Raw genomic sequence first — 26,886 nt, 5'->3', positions numbered from 1 at the left:
ATAATAATAATAATAATAATAATAATAATAATAATAATAATAATAATAATAATAATAATAATAATAATAATAATAATAATAATAATAATATATTTGATTTGTAGGGCGCTTTAAAGTTTTAAAGCGCTACATTGTAAAAGAACATAAAAGCTAGCAAGAGAGTAAAAAAAAGAAAGAATATAAAATAAGCAAGACTAAAACTAGTAAGGAGTAAAAAGAACACTAGAACTAGTAAAAGAGTAAAAAAAACAAAATACGCTTGAGGGCCTGGCTGTTCCCTTAGCAGTTTAATTGGAATTCTTCCAGACTATTGTGTATATGACGTAAATGCCATACAGGGTCTGTACCTGGTTACACGTGCAATGTTGAAATGACAACACATCTTGTGAGGGACGTGTGAGCGATGAGCGCACCGTTTATTATTGATCCAGGCTCAGTCACAGTGAGACAATCCCACACAGTACACCCTTATTTTGTACCATGTGTGCCAGTGTGGAATCAGAGCTGGTTCTCTGTGTCTGATCACTGTGTTTGTTCCTCCTGCTTTCTGTGACTTGGAGGATGTAGGTCTCATCATCATCATCATCATCATCATCATCATCATCTACCTTTATTAAAGATTATCTGAAATCAATTGAGGGTGTGGCCCTCATTTACAGTGATGCCGGGATTACACAGAGGGAAGAAACATACTAACGTACAAGATTGACAAACAATCAGTTAAAATAGAAATACAACCATACAAATCAACAAGCAAAATAATTTACAGGCAGGTAATGGACGGTTATTAAGTGCAAAGCTAAAGCATCCAAGAGGTATGAAAGTATTGTGTTTTAGGTCACTTTGCAAGAGATTCTCAGGGAAGGTAATCAGTTGTTGTTATCAGACTAACTAAGGGTTCGTGATAGTCCAGTCCTACTGCCACTGCCTGCTGTGTAACCATCCCAGGTTTTCCCGCATTGTCATCAATTGTAATATTATGATCATAAAGTCTTCATAATGCGTGTATATTATTATATGGATCAGCTTTAGTTGTTATGCTTTCATTTGATTATGTCCAAAAGAGATTTTAATGTTTTAGTGTTCTGTTATTGGCTGATAATTCACATATATATTTTTTAAAGGGGTTATTAGTATTTGCAGCGCAACAGCATTATGGAGGCTTAATGATTCAATGGTATTACATTTTTCTCATTAGTCTTCAGATCATGTATGTTTAATGTCGACTAACTGATGTCCAAAGAAAGCTTTCTTTGCAGATCCTTCATGTTTGCCACAGTGTAATTACCTTGCTTGCTTTGTGGGATGTTGGCTGAAATCTTTGCTTTTCATGTTTTCGTCACATCATTGCCTTGGAATTTTCTGTTTTCATTGCAACCTTTGTTGGGGGGGGGGGGGGGGGGGGGGGGGGCTTATGTCAAACAACATGTTTACCACTTCATGTTTGGTTTCAGGGGGAATTTGAAAAAGAGTATGATGAATGCCTGAACTGTATTCCCCTGTTGCGTGATGGAAACCAACTAACCATTCACTGCTACCGTTTTTTTCCCTTTATTATTATTTTTTGACTTGGAGCGAGACAAAATTCAAACATCCAATTAAGTGAAACATGCTGAGTTTACATCTTGAAGAGAAGGCGTATGAAATCAACCATCCTAGTGTGACAAATTCAATCAGCATTATTTTTATTTTTTACCAACGTTCTATCAAATTGAGGTAGAGGTCAAAACAAACTTCTCACTCCAAGCTAAAAAAGAAATAAAAGAAAAAAAAAGAAAAAAGAAAATGGCCACTAACCTCCTCTGTTGCCACATCATTCCACCTGTAACGCCCGCATGTTATTTCCTCCCTCAGTGACAATGACGACCATAAACCGTTAAAAGGGAGCCGCACGCCGTCTAACGGGACGGTAAAGAGAGGCGACAGTGACGACAGTTTAGTAGACTACGGGGAAGGCGGAGACGGACAGTTCAACGAGGATGGCTCGTTTATCGGCCAGTATAGCGGCAAGAGCGTCAGCAGGGACACGGCTGAGGGCCACGAGAGCTCTGAGGCCCCCTCCCCCGTTAACGCCATGAACTCCTTGAACTCCTTCGTGTAGCAGCTAGACAAGAGGCAGCCAATCAGATAGACAGACAGGCAGACAGTAGGATGTGCTGCACCGACGGTTTCATACCCCCCACACCCCATCCACCCACCCGCCTATATCTGACGATGGCTGTCCCATCACTGTGTGGCTTATTCATCACATGCCCATTCCCGCTGTTGCACACTTTGAGACACGAGAAACTGTTGTTCGCTCACAGGAAGTGGAAGACGACCGGAGGAATGTATGTCTTGGAAATCTTTTATTTTATTTTTGTGCGGAAACTTCCCCTTGGCTTATTATTGTCCAAGCAGCATTTAGACGGTTAGTTGAACCGGACGATCCGATTCAAATACCGCGCATGAACCCCCCCCCGAAATGATCTGCAACCATATATTACGGTAATTAACCCTTTGAGATTAACAACTATAGTATTCTTTACCTGGAATCTATTATTGGACTATGCAGTGCTCATCTGAACAGTTTCTTTTTATTGGTCGAAACATTATATTGTGTGTGTAAGAGACAACTGTGTCGAAACCCAAGCTTGTGCAAGAAGCTGTATTTCATGACGCGGATTCATCTCGCGTTTACAGTGGACCATGGTAAAGGATGTAGAGTGTGTCTATGAAGAGAGCCATGTTAAAACGGGACGATGGGGAACAGAGCATGCTCGAGGTTGTGTCCATCACTGCATCCATGCGTCCTGCACCTGTCACTGTCAATCACCGCAAGTGCACCTGTGATGGAGGAAGCAAAAAACGCTGCATGTCATGTCATCATTCAGCGCCCATGATCTCTCAACCTTTTGACCCCTGCATGTGACCTCCTCTGATTGGTTCCACCTCACACATGACCTTGACCCGCAGGCCTATACGGGAGACCAATTCCTCTGCCGCCTAGTACTGATTCCTGCTTCCTACGACTGTGTGTGTGTGTGTGTGTGTGTGTGTGTGTGTGTGTGTGTGTGTGTGTGTGCGTGTGTGCGTGTGTGTGTGTGTGTGTGTGTGTGTGTGTGTGTTGCTGGGTGGTCTTCAGCAGGTTGTGCCTTTTTCCCCGGAACACTGGTTCAATTCAAACTTGACAAAAATACATGTCCCAGGGTTCAGAGACTGGGACGGACACAGAGAGATAGGACTGAAGGACTGTCCCAACCCGGGGGACAATGAGTACGAGCTGGAGAAGGAAGAGGACATTCATGTAGTCGTCTTTTTAGAGAAGTAGCCCAAAGCCTACAACGCACTCATACTGGACACAGCTAGAACGTTGTATAAACCTTTCTCAGTGCATTTTCAAAGGCTCCAGTCGGCCATAAATTGTTTGATTGTATTTCTGCAGTGTGTGTGTGTGTGTGTGTGAGAGAGAGTGTGTGTGTGTGTGTGTGTGTGTGTGTGTGTGTGTGTGTGTGTGTGTGTGTGTGTGTGTGTGTGTGTGTGTGTGTGTGTGTGTGTGTGTGTGTGTGTGTGTGTGTGTGTGTGTGTGTGTGGATATCCATGACGCGAGTGTTTAGACGTGTGCGTTTGTGGGATGCCATTATCAAATTCCTTCTAGACGAGAACTGTTGACGTGTACTACAGTACACATGCGTGTGCTAAATGTGCACTAAATGTGTACTACAGTAACTAAACCTGACGGCCTGGATGGATGGGATCAGGGTTTCCTTTTTTTTTTTTCTTAACTTGCATCAAGTTTTTTTTTTTTATATATTATGTAGAATATTTGTTGAATTTGTAAATATATTCCCTAATTGACTGTACAGGAATAGAGGGCATGTGCAGCCGTACCGTGCATGAGAAGGTTTAACTTGTCGATAGAGCTGTGTTCAATATAGAATATACTTCTAGAGATTATATGCATACTCTGGTATATTTCCTTTTTTGTTTTATTTTTTATTTTATTTGCTGTGAACAGTGTATGTCGTTATGTAACTAACTGGACAAAAAAAGGTTGCTCCCGAGTTTGAATTCTGATGGTGTTCTGATTCTGTTGTCTAGTACAGTAGGTATCTGAACTTCCATTCTGTATAATAATATGACGATATGTTGGGTCCAAGCACCCGCCGGTGTACAGCGATATATCACTCTGGTTTGTGTTGGTTATACAAGCGGTACCAATGTACTGCCAAAACCATATTCTTTTGTGACAGTATTGCAAAATGTTTTTTGTATTAAAAACAAAACAAAACACAGATTTGTACTAACTATTACTTTATCTTTCTCGCTCTTTCTCTCTATTTAAGTTTCTCCACTTAGAAATGAAATTCAAGCTCCTGGAAATATAATGAATGAATAAATAAAATATAATTATCTGCTTTAATTGTCTTTTTCATTCTGAATGGATGCCATTATCCACAGTGAACTGAGTGAAGCTGTGCAATGTGAATATGAGATCCGCTGAGCCATATGAATGTTGCCATTCAGCTTGGCTGCTGCTCGCTTAAGTGTTACATGATGCGCTCATGAATTATTCATGACGCAACGTAGCGGTTCTGTGTCATCATATCAGTCTGCTTCAACCCATCACCGCAGGAGACTTAGGCAGCGGAAATCACAGTAGCCTCACAGAGGACCATTATAATTCCACACCTTATATAATAATATGGCACTTGTGTGTGGGTGTCTTCTCTGTGTATATGTGTGTGTGTACGCGCCCAAGTTTGTTTTGTTTTTATTAAGGATCCCCATTAGCTGGTGCCATGGCTCCCAGCTAGTCTTCCTGGGGTCCACACAACACAATACATAAAACAGTTAATGCATAGATCAATACAAAAGATAAAAACAAGGATTAAGTATATAGCAAATAAGATACTTTCACAGATGCTATAGATAGAAATAAAAAACAAAACAATTAACTAAAAACATACAATAAATATCCATTTTTAAAGATACAAAATGAGAACTTGTAGGCTAATAGGCAAAAACCCATACACAAATGCAATACACATTAAGGCAACAACTGTAATTGAGATTTGAGTTGTGTACGTGTGTACATGTGTTTGTGTCTGTACATGCATGTGTGTGCATGTGTATGTAAAGATCTTTTGGCATGGGAAGGATGCTACAATAACAGCTCCCGTTGCTTGTACCTGGGATATATTTAGAAACAGCATCTGAGTGAAGGAGTGAAATGGTGCGAAAACAAACATCAAATTCCAGGAGAATCTGACACTGCATGACAGGAGAAAGGTAAGAACACACAGAAACACCAAAACCCCATGTAGAGGGGGGGGGGGGGCTGTGTAAATATGCCAGTCCGCTACAGTCCTCGCCGGGTTAACCAGCTGTAGTCGGGCCTCGTGGAACACGACAGTTGGGCTCCATCTTCTTGGCGTTCCCGCGTGGCGTTCCATTGCCGTTATATTGTCAGTGTAATAGCGAGAGAGCAGCACCCGCCATCTGGTAAATGATCACACAGCGCTGGTGTCAGGAAGCAGGGACGTCTGGTGGGTGTCTCCTGGACACACTTCTCTCCCCTTGGCAAGGACACTTTGCCTTCTGTTCACTCCGGTTCACTCCTTCTCCTTGGTGAAATCATTTGGGAATATCTCAGGGGAGTGTTCACGGTATTAATAGCGGTCATTAAAATGGATTCTTCTTTCAGAGGAATGATTGTCTTTGATTGTTTTTCCCCCCCAATATGAAGTCTATTATATGTTTCCCTCACAAAAGTTGAGGTTAAAACTCAAACGTGTGATGTCATCAAGTATAAAGTCTGAAGCTTCTCCAATTAATTGGGAAAGATTTTATAGATGACTCTGAGAGCACACAGGGGAATGCTCTGAGTTCATATGTACATTTTCTGTTTCAGAACTGAGACCACTACTTACTACAGAATAAAGTAGTTTGCTATACAAAAATAAAACAAATGTTCTGTGAGTCCACAAAATCCGTCTTCTATTCATTGTCAATGGAGCAGCTCCAGACTATACAGTAGCCTACTTGATGTCATCACTAGTTTCTGGTTTCTGGCTTTGGTGTAGCTCATGTTCGCAAATATTGATTGAACTGTCTTAGGCAATGGAATAACATAAATTTTTTTTTATTTGAGTGGTGTTCCCCTTTATTAAAGCTGCATTATCTGAGATCCTACACACGCGCACACTCCTACGCAGAGAGTCAATCATCTCTCAAACAGAAAGTAAACTAACCGGTGCTATCTTTACTCATATTATTTCCCTTATTGAATAAATAATATCATATTATGTAATTTTCCACATGTCCATGGAAACGACAACCATAAAGGCCATACAGGTATGGTTTCCTTACACGCATAGCACTATAGTCCGTTTACTTTTCTGATAACTACTGTTGACAGAATCCGGCTATAGGGCGACAATAATGTGGTCAAGAGGCATGGTTTCTATCTTTAGCCTTTAACTGGCGTGGTTTATTCATTCACATGGTATGAGCAGTTCTAGAGTTCTCCTCTCACTGAGAGGCTGGGGGGGAAAGAGGTAGAGTGGGAGGAGACATCTCTATTTATACTCGCCACCTGGTGGTGTCTTGAGTGGCTCCGCCTAGAGCGCCCTCTAGTGGAAACAGTTATATATGCAGTTAGACAGTTACTAACAATCCTACATAGAACCTCTGACTTCAACACTCCCACTTAGGGTTGTATTAGCATACTGGATAACTTCTCCGAAAAACATTTTACAAAGGAAATAACATAATCCAAAACATCATTAAACATGACCTTTGCAAATCTCTTCAATTTCAATTTGGAACAGGTTTCCTCATAGTGTCTGCTACCCTGTCGTCCGTTTGGACAATAAATCAGTGTCATTCTTTCTTCTCTGATGACAGATCTGATGAGATGATATTTTCTATATCGACATGTTTACATCTATGTCGGTACACTGGGTTCCTAGCAATCACAATGGTTCCCTGGTTGCCCTCATAAACAACAGTCTTCATATATACACAGTGTCCATTATTTTAAATGATGTTGACAAAATGCCCCGCATCTTCAAAAACACCCTATTCGGTATAGAGCAGGGGTCAGCAACCTTTTTGACATGAAGTGCCAGTTTGAAATATAGTTGTAACTAGTGTGCCATATCAACAATATTCCATGCATCGTAATTTTTTTTCCTCATAATCAGGTATTTTTAATTATAATTTTTACATTATTACATCATTATTGTTATTGTTATTATTAACAATATTATTATGATGGTTGTATCAACCCTAAATCTGAGTTGGGGGGGGAATGCAATGCAGACAAACAGCTGCATACAGTGCGACCATTTCACTCACATTTGCCCATTCATTTTTGGACACATCCAAAATGCCACATGGGCTGCCTCCACCATCGGTGTGTGTACTGTACGTGTGCTGTACTGTATGTTAAAGGGGAACTATTTTACTATTTCTTTCACTATTTGGGCACTTTTACACAATTCCTGTGAGTCTATGGAACACCTCTGTAATATATATATTTTTTTTATTCATTGTTTTGTATTTCTAATCAAGTCCTCAAAAACAGCATTTTTCTACCTCAAGATCTCGAGCTGTTTTGAGCCTGGGCTCCTAAACCACTGCGCAGCGGCGGCGTCGCCTGAACATTAACATGCAGCAGTGTCTTTATGACATCACATATAGGGCACATTTTCAAATGACTCAGTTCAGTGAGGGTGAATATTGTGAGAGGAGAATTGGAAGAATGCGCCAATATGAGAATTTTGAGACATAGATCATATTAATATAAGTTCACATAGCTAGGAAACAATGCTAAACACTCAAAAAGGCCATTTATAAGATAGTTCCCCTTTAAACAAGACGAAAGTCTTTCTCTGGTCTGCATCCCCTTAACAATTGTATGTATTGAGCTGTACTGTACTGTACCCATTCTGCAATCTGTTAATAAAGTTTTCAATCAATCAATCAATCAATGCTGTGTCGTAGCTCCACCTACAGGCCTAATGGAGAACACCACAATGTGTGAATGAATGGGTGAATGTGAGGTATAACGTGTAAAGAAGTTTCGATTGATCGCAAGACTACACTGTAAAAAAAAAACAATAAGTTACCAGAACTTAACAAGATTGAGTTCAGTTACTGTGCATTAAGGTTTTAAGTTTACAATCCATAATAATAATAATAGATTGGATTTGTAATGCACTTTTTGTTCGCTGGGATCCCAAAGTGCTACTGTACACTACAGGGTTAAAACATAGTTAACATTTTTTTAAATAAAATAGTTATTAGTAAAACAAATAAAATAAAATACAGAATAAAAGTAAGATAAAAATAGAACATAGTTAATTAAAAACATAGTATAAACAGACAATTAATAACAACAGCGCAATAAAATTTAAATTAAAAGCGAACAGTCAAAGGCCTTTTTGAATAGGTAGGTTTTCAGGCCTGTTTTAAAAGAGTCCAGGCTGTGTTGCCCTCAGCTGGATGGGGAGGCTGTTCCACAGGCGTGGTGCAGCCGTGCAGAAGGCTCGGTCACCCATGGTGCAGAGCCGGGTATTGGGGACCTGAAGGAGCAGGCTACCTGCAGATCTGAGGGTGCGGGTGAGGGATTGTGGAGTGATGATTTCCTGAAGGTAGAGGGGTGCGTGTCCGTTTATGCAGTTATGGGTGATCGTCAGGATTTTGTAGTTGATCCGGGATGAGACGGGGAGCCAGTGTAGTGAGTGGAGGATGGGGGTTATGTGATCGTGTTTACGGACTCTCATCAGGATCCTGGCAGCGCTGTTCTGGATGTATTGCAGCTTTTGGATGCTCTTGCCAGGAATCCCGATGAAAAGTCCGTTACAGTAGTCCAGTCTTGAGGAGATAAAGGCATGGACAAGCTTCTCTGCATCTGACAGGGTTAGAATGGGACGGAGTTTTGATATGTTTTTTAGGTGATAGAATGAGGTCTTGCAGAGGTGTTTTATGTGGGTGTTGAAGGTCAGGTGGGGGTCAAATCGAACCCCCAGATTTGTGACTGAGGGGGAGAGGGGTATTACCTGGCCGTCAAAGGTGAGATGTGATATGGATGAAGACTGAACCTGGTGAGGGGTGCTAATTAGGAGTGCCTCTGTTTTTTTGCTGTTTAGTTGGAGGAAGTTGCTGTTCATCCATGCCTTTATCTCCCCAAGACAGGTGGTGAGGCATGACAGAGCTGCAGAGGGGTTTGGGGCCGTTTTTATGTAGAGTTGTGTGTCATCGGCATAACAGTGGAAGGACATTCCATGTCTGCCGATGACACGACCATGGGGGAGCATGTAGGTGATGAATAGAATGGGACCAAGAACCGACCCCTGCGGAACACCACAGGTGACCTCGAGCAGCCTGGACTTGTGTCCTCCCAGTGAGACATATTCAGTCCTGCCTAAGAGGTAGGACTGGAACCACTGTAGTGCATGGTCCGACAGTCCAACAGTGTTGTGGAGGCGCTCCAGGAGGATGGTGTGGTCCACAGTGTCAAACGCCGCTGTCAGATCGAGGAGGATGAGGAGTGATGGTGATCCTGCGTCAGCGGTCATTAGGAGGTCATTCGTCACCCTGAGCAGAGCTGTTTCCGTGCTGTGGGATGAGCGAAAGCCTGACTGGAACTTCTCGAACAGGGTGTTATTTTTAAGGTGGTCCTGGAGCTGGGAGGCAACTACCTTTTCCAAAACCTTGGATAGGAAGGAAAGGTTCGAAATAGGCCTGTAGTTGGCAAGAACCTCCGGGTCCAGGGTGGGCTTCTTTAGGAGGGGGCTGATGATGGCAACTTTGAGGGCGGATGGGATATGGCCAGTTTGAAGGGAGAGGTTAACAGCCTGGGTGATGATTGGGCTGATGCTGGGGATGTTTGACTTGAGCAGGGCAGTTGGAATGGGATCCAGGGTGCAGGTGGATGGTTTCATTCCTCTGAGGGTTTTTTCAATGTGGCTCCATAATAAGTTAACAGAAAAATAAGTACACAACCACATTATTTCAACCTAATAAAACTATGTTTATTGTCATTGTTTTAAGAACACAAGTTGACTTGGTAATACTCACATTTTGAGTAAAAAGAAATGGCGTTGCCCTCTCCCTTTTAACATGTGCAATGTTAAAATGAAATAGAAAAATAAAGAATACAATTTGTTGATTAATCCCACTGGTCACAATGGTGACCGTAATAATGTTTTTGTTATAAGGCTCTGAAAATGTTACTGAATGATGTATCAATGTATTTCCAGCTAAATTGAAATAATAAAGGGTCTCAATTAAATATGTGTAGTGTCACATGACCAGAACACAGCTCAGAACACAGAACACAGCTTAGAACACAGAACACAGCTCAGAACACAGAACACAGCTCAGTTGTCGCAAGGTTTAACTGAGGCTAACGTTAACATGATGGCACACACACACACAAAGCACACCCTCCTCCTCCAATCCCTCCACCGGAGCAAGGCCAGAGAGAGAGAGAGAGAGAGACGTTCAAGTTAACATGCAGCCCCATGTGTAGGAAAATAAACAGCTGCCTACCTGTCGCTGTCAGTGAGATCCCTGGCCCTGTTTTGCTTTACTGAGCTCCGTTATCTTGGGGCTGTAGTTGGTCACTTTAAGCTGCACACCGGAGCATCTTTTAATCCAGCTGTTTGCTGTTCTCTGATATTTTCTGAGATTTCGTTGATGCGTCGCTCGACACTTCGAGCTGACATGGGGATATCTTTTATCCTTGATTTGATTGTCTCTTTGTTTGGCAAGCCTTCAAACAAAACATCTGAGCTACAGAGAAAAGCCTCCTTGATATACTCGCCATCAGTGAATGGCTTGCCACATTTCGCAATGCAATGAGCAATGCGATAGCTTGCTTCAGTTACGTGGTTTTTAGCAGTCATGAACACTTTGAGGGTGCTGGCTTGCTTTCCATACCTGGCCACGGCAAGTTTTTTTTTTTTTAAACTTAAATTTTATTAACATTTATAGACAAACAACACTTACACAAAAATGGATCCCATAATAACACAATATGAAAGAATGCAGTGAACATAAATGGTTACATGAATAGCATTGTTGGTTATATGTTTCCACTACAGTTGTTTTTCCAGGCACTTAATACAAAGACTGATTGTTTACCGCCCTTGAACAGGTATAGACAAATTTAATACCTACTCCAAAGGATTAGATACTGACTAAGGCAAATATGTATGGTATGGGTCCAGTGACCCTCCTTGAATTTCTTTCTTCTCTTATCCTTCGCCCTTTCTATTTCTTTTATACTAAATTTCTCTTTGCCTTTTGATTCACGTGCCACGGCACGTTTAATCGATTCTGCCTTATCCGCCTGATCTTTGAAACTTTTTTGATGCTTTGTCTCAAAATGGCGTTTCACACCTGACGTTCGGCAAACTACATTATTTTTTTATTTTTTTTGGTCTTTTTTCCCCCTCCATTTTTCCTCCGATTTTCTCCCATCCCAATGTTAGTCGTATGCCGATTCCCAGTCCCTTCCTGGTCGCTGCGCTTTACCCCCCACAGTCAGATCATTTGGGAGAGTGGAGGCTACCACGTGCTTCCTCCGACACACGTCCAGCCAATCACCGCTTCTTTTCACCTGGCAGCGCGGATTCTCATTGAGAGGGCGTAGCGTGTGGGAGGACCACACTATCCCCCTCACGTCCAATCCGCGCTTAGCAGGCGCCCCGACCGAACTGTAGGAGTCGCTGTTTACAACGACCCGGACCCACCCCGCCAGCTTCTCCCACCCTCTGATACAGCCAATTGTATCAGTGCAGACGGCCAGCCAAGCTGGTGACAACCCCGGAGCTGTGAGCTGGATTCGAACAGGCGAATCAAGCTCACAGCTCCGGGGCTGGTGACGAGCGCAATCTCCGCTCGACCACCTAACCGCCCTGCAAACTACATTTTCTAAACATAAAGTACACACAGCACGGTCCTTCTGACACACAAACCCGTAGTCGTCTGTCCATGAGGGCTGGAATGCCCGAATTTCCTTTGCTTTAACTTTCTTAGCGGGGGTTGCCATCATGAAAGACGGCACATACAGAATGCAACCACGGCACTGTGATTACCTGGGAACTGCGCGCGGGTGCGGGAGGCCAGCTGACTGCTGACAGCTGAGCACCATGGGAACAGCTGTATAGCTGTCATAGGGGTGTGCAAAACAGTCAACTTACAAAAAAAACCTGTGGGAGGATTTCAACAAGATAAATGCGACAACAGTGCAACATATTTCACTATAATATTTCAAAGCAAACTAAAACAAATAAATAATTTTTTTTTAATGCTGCCCTGTGCCAATGAAAATGCTCCCGCGTGCCTATGCGGGCACGCGTGCCTAGGGTTGCCGACCCCTGACCTAGAGTATCATCATCCTGCATTTAAGCAGTGTAGCCACCCTCCTTCAGTATTTAAACATGGAGTACCCTCCTTCAGCATTTAAGCAATGTAGCCATCCTCCTTCAGTATTTAAACATGGAGTATCCTCCTTCAGCATTTAAGCAATTAGCTACGAACCATACTTTGTATTTGCCGTGGCCTTCAATACCCTCCTGGATTGAATACACCCATTTCCCTCCCACTGTCTGTCTGCCCTCTGGTAACTTGGTTGAATACACCCATTCCCCTCCCACTGTATGTCTGCCCTCTGGTAACTTGGTTGAATACACCCATTCCCCTCCCACTGTATGTCTGCCCTCTGGTAACTTGGCTGGAGCAAAGGTGTGGTTGTCCTCTAGGGACCTCATCTCCACATCTCTTGCTCTCTCCCATTTACTTGATTCGGGGGACAATGTGACCTCTTTAAAGGTCAGGGGTACCCCACTGACTACCCTGTAGTAGTAATCAACGGGGGTAGGTGTACTGTCCTCCTCGTCACTCCCTTTCCGGGCATATTCTGTCAGATACTTTGGGGGTTTGTGTTCCCTTGAGGGATACCTCCCACTTCTTGGGGCACTTGACGTCACCCTCGGGTGCTCCTCGTCATCGCCCTCTGGGGGTGGCTGACTGTCTGCCTGCACGACCGTGCTAAGTACACTGGGCTGATGTGTCTCTGTTTCTACACACCTTACTCTGGAGTCCAGCTCTGGCTCCTCTGTCTGTGTCTCGCTCTCACATGTTGTCTTTGTGACAAACTTGACTAGCATGTGTTTCTGCACTCTCCCTTTACCGGGATGATAAACTAGGAAAGCGGGGCTTCCCTTGTCGTGCCCTACAAAAAGTCCTTTTACACATCTGGACTCGGGCTTTCCCCTGTCCTGCAGGTACGCATAACACACTGATCCAAATCGGTGCATTCTGGCTAGATTACACTTCTTTCCTGTCAGTGCTGTATACGGGGTGGTGCCCGAGTGCTTATTAAAGCACCTGTTGCTGGTGTAAGCGGCTTCTTGCACCGCATAATGCCATAGGCTCTTAGGTAAGTTACTGTCTACTAGCTTACACCTAGCCATTTCGAAAAGGGTGCGCCATTCCCTCTCTGCCACTCCATTCTGGTGTGGGGGATATGGACGTGACGTCGTCACGTCTCGTGTCTTATCTTGTACCTTCTCAACACAGTGATTGGAACTCTCTGTTTGTGAACTCGGTTTCGTTGTCGGACCTCAAGCATCCTACGTTACCATAAGGGGCTACGTCTGCCAGGAATTTCTCTGTGGCCTGCCGTGTGTCACTCTTTGCTTTGAGGAAGTAAACAAACACTGCTCCTGAGCACACATCTGTAAAAGACTGTACATATCTAAAGCCTCCTACGGACTCGTTGCTTACTGGACCGGCTAGATCCGTGTTAACTAATGCAAGTGGTACCTTTACTGTAACTGCCCCCCGGCTTGGTGGTGAAATAAAGATGCGGTTATGTTTCGTACAGGTGCTTTTATTTATTTTCTCTTTTTTCTTTTGCATTTCAGCATAGCAGTACTGTAGCTTTTCTTTGGTAGTTGTCGTTGCACCGTGTTTGTACAGGTAGTGACGGTTGCATCGTTTGCTCCGTTTGCACCGTGAAAACTGCATAGGACAGTCAAACACAAACATACACAATTAGTTATATTTTTCACAGTTCAATATTGTTCACAACAAAGCACCTAACGTGTTCAAACAAACATTTGAATTTAAAGATATTAAGGGTGAACTCGTCTTCCATAATAAAGGCATTTAGGGAAAAATAATGATAAATAATAACGTTACTTGTTCGGCAGCAGGTGCCTTTGATTAGAACCTAATCAGTGAGTGCACCACTTTACATGTTTACCACACATAAATATAGACCTCTTCAACAACAGTAATAATAATAATAACAATAATACATTTTAGTGTTCGACGTACCTTATTCCGCTTTACCAAGGGGTGTTATGTACTGAAGTAAGGTCCTTATATTCTACATAATTCGCTGTCTGCTCCATTGTTGTCTCTGAGTTACTTCCGCCTTGGTCACACACAGGATGCTGTGACCTTTATACTATAGGAAAGACAAGCTCTGCCCCCATGTGGACACGAAATGAAAATGCACAAGCGGCTCTGAAATATTATTTTCTTAAATAGAAAGCTCAGTATTCTGAGCTAATACAGAGAAGTCGATCATCTAGACCAACGTAAATGAAAGCTTACTGACAATAAAGATGATAGGCATCTTTACCATTGGCGGTCAGTTACACTCCCACCAAATCCTGCTATGGCGGATAAGCACAAAACAATTAATTTAGTCATACAGGATTTCCTTTTAGATTTCACATAACAGATCAAAATAATACAATTCAAGTGTCTCTATACTAAGTACTCTTGAGGAGGAGTACCAATTTCTGGATCGGTCGCTCGAGGACTGAAGGTCTGGTAGAGTGATTTTTTCGCTCCCCAGTCTGTATTTTTACTCGACGTACTAGACAGTCGCTCTCTTGAGTGGCTTCGACGACTCGACATAGTTGCCACTGGCTTCTTGGCAGGTTACTGTCCTTGAGGATGACTATGTCGTTCACCTTGAGGTTACGTCGTGGTACGTGCCACTTCTGGCGTGTAGAAATGTTCAGGAGGTATTCCTTCTTCCAGCGGCTCCATAATTGTTCGATTAGGTACTGGACTCTGCGCCATCTCTTGGTTGCATACATGTCCTCTTTAACAAATCTCCCAGGGGGTGGAAGAGCGATTTTAGACTTCATCATGACGAGATGGTTTGGTGTTAAGGGTTCTAGCGCCATAGGGTCGTTGATACCATCTACTGTCAGTGGTCGGCTGTTTACAATAGCTGTAGCTTCATAGAAGAGTGTTCTAAGGGAGGCGTCATCAAGTCTGTCTGGACACAGAGCGATAGTGGCGTTCAGCACATTTCTTACTGTCCTGATTTGACGTTCCCAGACACCACCTGCATGGCTGGCGGATGGAGCGTTGAAGACGAATTCACACTGTTTCTTTGCTAGAAAGATCTCCAGTAAACTGGCATCACATTGTTTGAGTGCTTCTTTAAACTGGTTTCTAGCTCCCATGAAGTTAGTACCGTGGTCGCAATGAAGTTGCCGAACAGCTCCTCTGAGGCTGATGAAGCATCTCAAGGCGTTAATGAATGAGTCTGTTGATAAGTCTTCAAGCATCTCGATGTGGACAGCTCATGAAGCCAGGCAAGTTAGTATCAGGCCATACCTTTTGTACTCCTTCCGTGCCTTTTTAATCAGGAAGGGGCCGAAGCAGTCCATGCCACTGTATGAGAAAGGCGGTGAGTCTTCCACACGCTCTTTAGGGAGTTCAGCCATTTGCTGCTCTTCAGTAGGTCGTCGGAGTTTCCTGCATCGTACACAGTTGTGAATCAGCTTGGCTACTAATTTGCTCCCACCAATGACCCAGAATCCATTTGCTCTCAGTTCCATTTGAGTTTGACTTCGGCCTTGGTTACAAACTTGAGCGTGGTGATGAGCCGTAATTAGCTTGGTGATAGGGCTTTCTTTTGGCAAAATTATGGGATGTTTCATTTCTTGACTGAGGGATGAGCGTCTCAATCTTCCACCCACACAGAGAAGTTCTTGATGCAGAATTGGATCAAGGGAATGAAGAGCACTTGAACTTGGAAGAGCATCTCCTTCCTGGCATCTCTTAATTTCCTGAGAGAAGGCTTGCTGCTGGACGAGCTTGATCACTATTTTGGCAGCTCTTTCTCGTTCTTCGACTGTCACCAGTTCGGTGTCGTGTACTTTTCCCGATCCCAGCCTCTTGATTCTTGCAACTACTTTCTGGATCTTTGACCATGAAGAGATCTGATTTAGGCGAATTAGAATGTCTGTACAATTGTTAACTTTGGTTGTGAAAGCTTGGACAGCCTTAACCTCAGGATCGCCGACGAGTAGGTCTGCGAAGGGATTCAGTTTGGGATGTACTTCTTGCTCCCAGAGAAATGTAGGACCTGACATCCAGTTTGTTGAAGGAATGTGAGATGCTTGAAGGCCTCTGGAGGCATGATCTGCAGGGTTCTCCGCTGTATCGACATAATGCCATTTACTTGGATCAGTGTTTTCTCTTATCAGTTGAACTCTGTTTGCGACGAACACATGGAACCTTCTTGCCTCATTGTTGATGTAGCCCAGAACTACTTGTGAATCTGTCCAGAAGAACTCTTCATCGATCTTCATCTGCAGTTCTCTTTTCAGCAACACACTCAGTCTGGTTGCGACCACTGCTGCTGAGAGCTTGAGTCGTGGGATGCTTGAGACCTTTGTGGGTGCGACTCTTGCTTTGGCCATCACAAGACTGGAGTGCACTGTTTCTTTGTCATTTTTGTACCTAAGGTAGGAACAAGCGCCATACCCCATGCTGCTGGCATCAGCGCAGTGATGCCGTTCTGTTCTGATGATGTTGCCGAAGTCATGTGGGTGGTAGCATCTAGGGATTGTAAATTCCTTTAATTTATATAGCCAGATCTTCCACTCCTCCCACCGTGGCTTTAAGTCATCTGGCAGTGGATCATCCCATCTTATGCCTCTGCGGCATAGTTCTTGGAGTATGCGTTTTCTGCTTAGGGTGAATGGGGCAACAAACCCAAGTGGGTCATAAAGAGAGGCGATGATTGAGAGGATTCCTCGACGGGTTGAAGGCCGGTCTTTCATGTTGACATTGAAGCTGAAGGTGTCGTTTTCTATAGACCACTGAAGGCCAAGTGCATGCTCAGTTGGGGTTACTTCCAGCTTAAGATCGAGAGGGTCAGTGATTGTAGCTCTTTCTGAGGGTTTCACACAGTCGAGGACGTCTTTATGGTTGGAGTTGAATTTGTGGAGGCGTAGGCCTCCTCGTTTGCACAACTTTTGTGCCTCAATGATTAGTTTCTTGGCTTCTTGGACTGATGAAACGCTGGCTAACCCATCATCAACGTAAAAGTTCTTCTCTATGAAGGCTGAGGCTGATGGGTAGTCTTCTCTGTGTTGGTGTGCCATGTACCTTAGGCCTAAGTTGGCACATCCAGGAGACGAAGCAGCTCCGAATAGGTGAACTGTCATCTTGTTTTCCGGTGGTTCTTTTCCCAAATCTCCTTCCTCCCACCATAGGAACTTAAGGTACTTTCGGGATTCAGGCGTGGCGAATAGTTTTGCTGAGCAGTCGACGAACATGAACCTTAGCTTGTTGGGCCTTTTGGGATGGTAGGTGCTGTGATGAGGAAGGTACCAGGCAGTCTCTCCCTTTGCTGTTGTATGGTCCAGTTCTGCATCACCTTTCTCAATGATTTCCTTCATGAAAATCTTATAGCGTTCGTGATATTCTTTATTTGTCTTTAGTTTCTTCTGAAGGCGGACAGTGGCTTGTTTCTTGTTTGGTAGAGATGGTGGGCCGCTACCCTTGAAAGGTAAAGGCATCTCGTAGTGTCCATCTTCTTTCTGTCTGATGTGGTTACTGAGAAATTGTATGAAGCGAACATCTTCTTTAGACACGTACTTGTCCTCGTAGTTCCTTTCAGAGAAGTCCAACTCAAGGGCTTTCAGGACATCTGTTGTAGACAGGGCTGGTATTTATTTTACTGCGACTCTATGTACGACGCTCTGACTCCCTTGTCTGTCCAGATGAGGGTTAGGTAGGTGGTTCCTGCTTAGTGCGCTTGCTTGGGCTAGACTGAAGGCCTCTTGGTTCACAGTTGCTCCAGGAGATGCTTGACGTTGGAATGTTGGATGTAGCAGAGCACTATCTTCAGGTTTTTGGTGAGCAGTTTTTATTTCATGATCAGTGTTTTCTTCTTCTTCTTTGTTATCTTGATCACTTCCAGAACCATATGCCCTCACTCGGGCTGCTGCTACCTTAACTTCATTTTCTGCTTGTAGCTGCTGTAGCTTCATCCTTTCCGTCTCTAGCCTACGTCGACTCTCCACCTTCATCTGCTCCATTTCCGTTAGCATGGCTGCCTCTTCCTCCTCTAGTTTGAGGAGATTTGTTTGCAGAGCATGTATTCCCCAGATGGCCTTCACCTCTTCCTCTTTAGCTGCAAGTTCAGCTTCCATCCTTCTGCTTGACGCTTTATTCAGTGCTATCCTCACTCTCTCCTTTTCATGTCGTTCATTACAATCTTCTTCCTTTGTTTCTAATCGTTTACAAACAAGTTCCTGCGTGTCTGTCGTCAGCTGGATACAGGCGTCCATTTTATTTGCTATCTCTGGAGTTGTGGCATGATTGCATAGAATTGACTCATACACACTATATACTGTCACAACTTGTTTGAATGTCTTGTTTTAATTTACCAAGTTCTTCTGTCGGACAGAAGGCTCTCAGTTTTCCTCTAATTTCCTTTGCCATCTTCTTCCAGGTGTGGTAAACCTTGTTCAATACCTTCTAATTTTTCATATTTTCCACCTCACGATTCTCCTTTCCTTTCTCTGTTAGAGTTCTTTTGCGAGCACCTGTCCTGTTCTGTTCCATCTCTAAGAGGTTGCCAGCATCGTCTGCTTGGACCGACATTGTATTTGATCACACAAATCTAAAATGTCAATAAATAGCTGGCATCAAGAGTTCCACTTGCTGGGATGGATACCAGACAGCACAGGGTTAATTAAATATACAGGAGTGGCCACACACCCGTGGAATTGCTGGGGTGGATACCAGACAGCATAGGGTTAATTAAATATACAGGAGTTGCCACACATCCGTGGAATTGCTGGGGTGGATACCAGACAGCATAGGGTAATTAGATATACAGGAGTTGCCACACGTCCGTGGTATTGCTGGGATGGATACCAGACAGCATAAGGGTGACTCAGTAGGTTCATTCTTCCTTCTCTTCATACATGTATTTTCTTTAGTGTAAGGTCCTCAACATACATGTATTCTCTTCAGAGTATGGTCTTCATTGTACATGTATTTTCTTCAGAGTGAGGTCTTCAACATACATGTATTTTCTTCAGAGTATGGTCTTCATTGTACATGCATTTTCTTCAGAGTGAGGTCTTCAACATACATGTATTTTCTTCGGAGTATGGTCTTCATTGTACATTTATCCACTTCAGAATAAAGTCTTCATAATACATCCATCCTCTTCAGAACATCTATCCTCTTCAGAGTAAGGTCTACTTCACATTTATCCACTTCAGAATGAGGTTTCATAATACATTTATCCTCTTCAGAGTATGGGTTTACTCACTGTTTATCCTTTTCAGAGTATGGGTTTACTCACTGTTGATCCTCTTCAGAGTCGGGTAAGTTTTCACTGTAACTGCCCCCCGGCTTGGTGGTGAAATAAAGATGCGGTTATGTTTCGTACAGGTGCTTTTATTTATTTTCTCTTTTTTCTTTTGCATTTCAGCATAGCAGTACTGTAGCTTTTCTTTGGTAGTTGTCGTTGCACCGTGTTTGTACAGGTAGTGACGGTTGCATCGTTTGCTCCGTTTGCACCGTGAAAACTGCATAGGACAGTCAAACACAAACATACACAATTAGTTATATTGTTCACAGTTCAATATTGTTCACAACAAAGCACCTAACGTGTTCAAACAAACATTTGAATTTAAAGATATTAAGGGTGAACTCGTCTTCCATAATAAAGGCATTTAGGGAAAAGTTATGATAAATAATAACGTTACTTGTTCGGCAGCATGTGCCTTTGATTAGAACCTAATCAGTGAGTGCACCACTTTACATGTTTACCACACATAAATATAGACCTCTTCAACAACAGTAATAATAATAATAACAATAATACATTTTAGTGTTCGACGTACCTTATTCCGCTTTACCAAGGGGTGTTATGTACTGAAGTAAGGTCCTTATATTCTACATAATTCGCTGTCTGCTCCATCGTTGTCTCTGAGTTACTTCCGCCTTGGTCACACACAGGATGCTGTGACCTTTATACTATAGGAAAGACGAGCTCTGCCCCCATGTGGACACGAAATGAAAATGCACAAGCGGCTCTGAAATATTCTTTTCTTAAATAGAAAGCTCAGTATTCTGAGCTAATACAGAGAAGTTGATCATCTAGACCAACGTAAATGAAAGCTTACTGACAATAAAGATGATAGGCATCTTTACCCTTGGCGGTCAGTTACATTTACTTTTTCTGTGGGATTTCTGTTTCTCGGTTGAGTAAACTGCCCCGTTTTGCACACTGCACAATTTTTGTCAGGTCTACGCTTTTCACCTTCAATGTGCATGCCTTCTGTCACTGCTTGCAGTTTCAGTAAATCCTCGTAATTACAATGACCCATAATCTCGTGCCATGTCTGAATATCATGACTGGCCATCACGCTACACATATCATTATTATTAGGGATGTCCGATATTATCGGCCTACCGATATTATCGGCCGATATCGGCATTAAAATGTGATATTGGAAAATATCTGTATCGGTTTTCAATTTTTTTTCTTTTTTACATTTCTATAAACTTTATTTACCCAGGCAAGCAAGTAAGAACAAATTCTGATTTGATTTATTGTCAAAAGTATGCATAATGTTGTGTTAATTCTACAACAAGAGATATGTAATGTTAATTACCTGAAATTATTCAATTTTTTTGCATATATCGGTATCGGTTGATATCGGTATCGGAAATTAAGAGTTGGACAATATCGGTATATCGGTATTGTAACTGAGGGGTACAATTCCCTGACTGTATTGATAAGTATGGTATCATTAAACCACTACCGCTTTATGTACTTTAATTACTGGCCATACAGTACATGATATATAAATATGATGAACACTTCCCACATTGAATCGGTTCCACACAAAGGTATAATCAAGTATTTATTGCAGCAAAAGGTACATAATATACTTCTCTATTATACTTTGGATGCGCTTATAAGGCAAAGGAATGTGTGTAGGCAAATCAATAATGAATGTCCATTCTCTGGTTACGCAGGAGGTAATTAATTATACAACCTGAATCTTAGGGAATTATATCTATGGTACACTAGTAATATATAGCGGGAGATACTGGAAGGGTCCCCCCGGTTGTAAGCCAGCAGGGGTAGAGGATCTGTCGGTAGTAGAGAGTCTGGTCAACGATGACTAAGGAGACTCCAAGTACAGGAGACGGTGCAATAGTCTCTTGATCCACAGACGAATACAGCTGTTCTCCGTAGACTGTAGCTCCACAGTGAAGAAAGCTAGCCGGCCTCAGGCTCTCTGAGGCGCCGACTCGACCTGGCTCCTCACAGGGTAAATCCCACACGTGTAGGCGTCGGCGATTCTCCGCTCCATAAATCACAGGACCAAAACAAATATAATCCAGCCGCAAAGGGCTATGTAGTCGTCGGGTAGATTAATCCAGTGTACATGTCCACACGGTTCTCGTCTAGGTCTCCTCGGGTGAAAGCGCCATGAAAGCAGCCCAGCCTGGATAAGCACTCTAGCTGGTACGAGGAAGCGTTGGTGATGCTGGTCACTGTAGAACTTTAGCCGCACGATACACTATACACAAATAGACTATTACTGACTTAATAGAAATATGTCGCACTCGACGGTATAGCGCCAAACTCTGACAATTCAGTTATTAATTCGCACGCGGTCTCAATGCTCTATTTGGGGCCAAACAGGCCATACTTCACCGCACGTTGTATCGTGGGTGAGGCTTCAACTTATTGGGTAACTCTACTGAACTACTTCTGTATTCACCTGCGCCATATTTATATGTACGGGGAATAATCTAGTGCCAGCCTCATTTCTGTCTCGTAGTCCTGGGCAGAACCGGGCATGTTGAGACAAGCCTTGACGGTAGCTTTGAACTCGACTCTGGGGGTAAGACCCTGGCGCCTGTGGACCGCTGTCCAATAGGAGAATGAAATATTATGGTCTGTACTAGGCTAAAGGGACATTCCGTGTATATGTACAAGGAATATACAAGGGATATCAAACGATATACAAATACTATGCAATATATATCAATCAATAAATATATATATTCGGTTTAATCTGATCCTTTGTAACAGCCGCCTCCTAATTAGTCCCACCTAATTAGCTAAGCAGAGACAGATTAACCGCACTGTCCACTACTCAATGTCTGTTGGGAGGGGTCGGGCAGTTCACAAAGTCATGGGGTCATGGTCGTCATCGATAGTATCGGGGAGCCTTGGCAGTTCTATTAGCCTCGCCACGGGTCGGGTGTAGATCCGTCCTTGGACGAGCACTTCGGCTGCTCGGACCTTTCCGTCGGCACCGGTGATCACTTTGCTTACGCGGCCAGCCGGCCACATAGCTCGGGGTAGTGACTGGTCGATAATCATGACGACTGTTCCTTCTGTCAAATTGTCTCTCTCTTTCACCCATTTCTGGTGGGTCTGTAGAGACGGTAGATAGTGGAGTAGGAAGCTGTTCCAAAACTTGTCAGCCAATACTTGACTGTACCTCCACATTCTTTGGCCGTTCGCTTCTTCAGGCCTGTACATTGTCTGTGGTAGCGCGGGGTCCAGCCGCCCCATCAAGAGTGTGTTGGGGGTGACTGGGTCGACATCTGCTACATCACGTAACCGAGGGGCTTTGAGTTCAATACTCCCTCGATCTCCGTGAGGACTGTCATTAGGACTTCTTCCGCCACGGTCTGGGCCCCAAGCACGGCGTACAGGGCTGTCTTTATTGAACGTACTTCTCGTTCCCAAGTTCCACCGAAGTGAGGTGCGTTCGGGGGATTAAACTGGAAGTCAATTTGGGATGGAGCGAGGTGGGTCTTAAGTTCTGGGCCCATAGCTTGGAAGCTCTCTCTCAGCTCTCTTTCTCCGCCTTTGAAGTTTGTCCCGTGATCAGACAATAATATAGACGGTTTGCCTTTCCGCGATGTGAATCTTCGGAAGGCCATAAGGAATGAGTCTGTGCTCATGGTTGGAAGGAGTTCTATATGCATCGCTCGGGTGGTCATGCATTTGAATACAATAACCCACCGCTTCTCGGTTCCTCTTCCTTTCTTTATATACAGCGGGCCGAAACAGTCCATACCGGTGGAGTGAAAAGGCTTGTCGCCGAGTCGGAGGCGACAGGGAGGTAGGTCAGCCATCTGGGGTATACTGGGCTGCGCTCGCCACTTACGACAGTCTAGACAGGTTCGCTGGAAGCGCCGCACTGCTTCTCTCCCTTGCAGTATCCAATAACGACGTCTGATCTCCGCGAAGGCTCTCTCTGCCCCGGCGTGATGCACATCCTCGTCGTATTTCTTTATGATCAGCTCTGTGACCTTGTGTCGGCTGTTTAAGACTATCGGGTACTTGACGTCATCCGGTAAGTCTGGAGTTCTCCGCAGACGACCACCCACTCTGATGAGACCATGGGCGTCGCTCTCGGGGGCTAGGTGGAGCAGTCTGCTGTCTGATGGGGCGGGCTTTGCTCCCTGTAGACAGTCTAGCTCATCGGGGAACGAGTCTCTCTGGGCTCGTTGTAGTAGAAGAAGTTCTGCTTCTTCGTAGTCAGCTGCTGTAATGTCAGTAGTGAGCTGAACCTCTGGGTGGTGCCAAAGGAATGTCTTTAGCTGCGCACTCTCTAGGGTGAGGCAATCGTCTATGTCGGGGTCTGTGGAGACGAGTGTGTTCAATCCACAGAACATAGATTTCTTGTTTTCTGCCTCCTCTTTACTCGCTTCCCGTGGGGTGGGTGTAGGCCACTCTTCTTCCGGGAGCTTGAGGAACTCTGGCCCGTCACTGTATAGGTTGTGACGGGTGAGGTCATCCAGGGACATTCCCCGGGTGATGACGTCAGCTGGGTTGTGTTTTGTGTCCACATACCTCCAGCTTGCTACTTCTGTTAAATCTTGAATCTCTGTGACTCTGACTCCCACGAAGACCTTGTATCTGCACGAATCAGACCGGATCCATGTGAGTACTGTCGTGGAGTCTGACCACAAGATTGTTCTTTGCACCGGAATGGTGAGTTCACGTTGGATTAACGTGGCGAGTTGCGCTCCTGCTAGGGCTGCGCAGAGCTCTAGACGCGGGATAGATTGTTGCTTTCGTGGGGCTATTCTTGAGCGAGCCAGGATGAAAGCAGTATGTATTTCTCCTCCCTCCTCTCGGGCACGCAAGTAGGCCACCGAACCGTAGGCTACTTCGGAGGCGTCGCTGAAGACGTGCAGGTCCATCTGGCACGTCTCCGACCTCACTGTGGGTGGGAAGTAGCTGCGGCGTATGTTGACACCTGGGAGTGAGCTGAGTTCCGTCTCCCACTCTCTCCATGTGGATGCAAGGTGTTCGGGTATGGGGTCGTCCCAGCCCTGGTCCTTGTCCCATAACGCTCTTACAATCATCTTTGCCCTGGTGGTGTAAGGTAGAATACATCCCAACGGGTCGTATTGTCTGGCGAGTGTTCTGTATACACTCCGTCTGGTGGTCGGTAGTGCAGTCGACCTTCCCTGCTCCTTGGTCAGGGGTGTGTGTTTATAATGGAGCGAGTCTGTTTTGAAGCGCCAGACTAGTCCTAATGTCATTTCTTGGGCTTCTCCTGGGATGGTCGCCATCCAGGTCTCGCTGCTTGCTACCTTGTCCTCGGGGGAGAGGCTGCGCAATACTTGCGGGTCGCTGCTGGCCCACTGCCTGAGATCAAAGCCGCCTTTGATCAGGGAGGCGCGGAGCTTGAGTAGAAGGGCCTCGGCTTCTTCTGGCGTCGAGACGCTTTGCAGACAGTTGTCCACGTAGAAACTATTTCTTACACTTTGTCGGACCTCTTCATCAGCTGCTGGGTCCTCTGCGACGTGTTTTTGCAGTGCAAACGTAGCACAGCATGGGCTGCATGTGGTTCCGAAAGGGAGGACTTCCCATTGATAGATGGCTGGTTGCTCATCCCCGATCCTCTCTCTCCATAGGAACCGCAGCAGGGGCTTGTCCTCCTCCACTAGTCTCACCTGCAGGAACATCCCTTTGATGTCGCCGCTGATGGCCACCTTGTCTTGGCGGAAACGTAGTAACACGCCTAGTAGAGAGGGGCCGAGTGTTGGGCCGGGCAAGAGCTCTTTATTCAGATTTTGTGATCCGATCTGGTAGCTGCAGTTGAACACAATACGATCCTTGCCGTTGTGGTGGACATTGTGGTGCGGCACGTACCATGATTCGGTCGTCTGATCGGCCTCTTTAATGTCAATTTTCTTTATGTGTCCCGCTGTGATTAGCTTGTTAATCTCAGCGCGGTACACAGTCTCTTGAGCGGGGTCTCTGGCTAGGCGCCGCTCTGTGTTCAATAGATACCGCTCCGTCGCTTCTTTTGGGGCGTGGAAGGTAGGCATACCCTCTCGCCTCAGGAGTGGAGTTGCGTATCTCATCACTCCGTTGACTTTGACTCTCTTTGTCCCCTGCTCGAGGAGGGCTATAGCGTAAATGTCTTCCTTGGAACGAATGTCTTTCTTTTCGTTCTTAAAGGGCATTGTCTCTAGTGTCCATAGCCTCTCGACATGCTGTAGGAGGGTGGTGTCTTCTTCTGTCACTCTGGAGTGGAGGCAGTTAGTGGCTGCTGTTCGGTTAAGAGACTTAGCGAGGGGGCCTTGTAATGTTTATCCTAGGCGGGTCTCGACTGCTGCAGGACAGCCTCTGGGCCCTGTGTGGACCCGGTCTATCGGGACGATGAGGTCTGCATGGTCGGAGCCTATCAGCAGGGTCGGGGTGGCACCGTCTATGAGCGGTATAGGTAGTTGACGCAGGTGCACATATTTATCCATCAGCTTGGCGATGGGGTAGGTGTACTGCGACAGGCCTATTTCTTGGCTGGTGAAAGCATTAGTAATCCTATACCGTCTCTCTGGCTGCCCGCTTGCTGCGATAGTGAAGGAGACATTCTCGCCCTTTATCGTCTTTAGATCTCTTCTTATTGTCCGAATCGTCATCTGGTTTTCGCTCCCCCGCAGCCCCAGCTGGGCCGCAGCGGACGCGAGGAGAAGGGTCTTCTCTGACCCGTCGTCAAGGACGGCGTAAGTGTCCATGACCTTATCTTGGTAACTCAGTGTTACGCGGACCACCTTTAAGAGCACCCGGGCGCCCCCGCTGCTGGCGGGGTCAATGTACATAACACTTGCCTTTGTGCTGCTTGAGGGTGCAGGCTTTCTTCTGTTACTGTCGTGTAGGACATCTAGGTGGGCTCCGTCACACCGATTACACCTCTTCTTTAAGCGGCAATCGGCTGCCATGTGACTGCGCGCACATCGGTAACAGCGTCGGTTGGACTTTATCCATTGACTCACCTCGTCGGCGGTCATCTTCTTGAACGTGTCACATTGTGACAACCAGTGTTCCTTTTCGCAGTACGGGCACACCATCTTCCACTTCTCTTTCATCGAGGGGGTACTGTGGTTCTTGCTGCTCGGTACTGATTCTGATTGGTGCATGACGGTCACCAATCTGCGGCCATCGTTTGCTCTCCTAGGTCCCTCTCTGGAGCTTGGTGTGCTCCGCATGAACGTATCCAACCGTAGGCTGTTGACTTCTCTCGCCAGGAAGTCGGCTAGGTCTAGGAG

At 44.8% G+C, this 26,886-nt stretch overlaps 1 protein-coding gene across 1 annotated transcript in view; it reads left to right on the top strand.

The window, feature by feature from the left end:
* The window catches only part of LOC311245435 (neuronal cell adhesion molecule-like), a gene marked incomplete at its 5' end in the record, with an annotated part of 30,128 nt that extends 25,862 nt beyond the window's left edge, over positions 1-4,266 (top strand). The window contains 1 exon segment of the mRNA XM_084335277.1: positions 1,855-4,266. Within this exon segment, the coding sequence (XP_084191403.1) occupies positions 1,855-2,101 (247 nt within the window). The 3' untranslated portion in view covers positions 2,102-4,266.
* Positions 4,267-26,886: the final 22,620 nt, after the last annotated feature.

This window comes from Notolepis coatsorum (assembly GCF_963971535.1).
Source record: "Notolepis coatsorum genome assembly, chromosome: 18".
Lineage (NCBI taxonomy): Eukaryota > Metazoa > Chordata > Actinopteri > Aulopiformes > Paralepididae > Notolepis > Notolepis coatsorum.
Note: the sequence above shows the minus strand (reverse complement) of the source record. Positions and strands in the feature narration are given on the sequence as shown.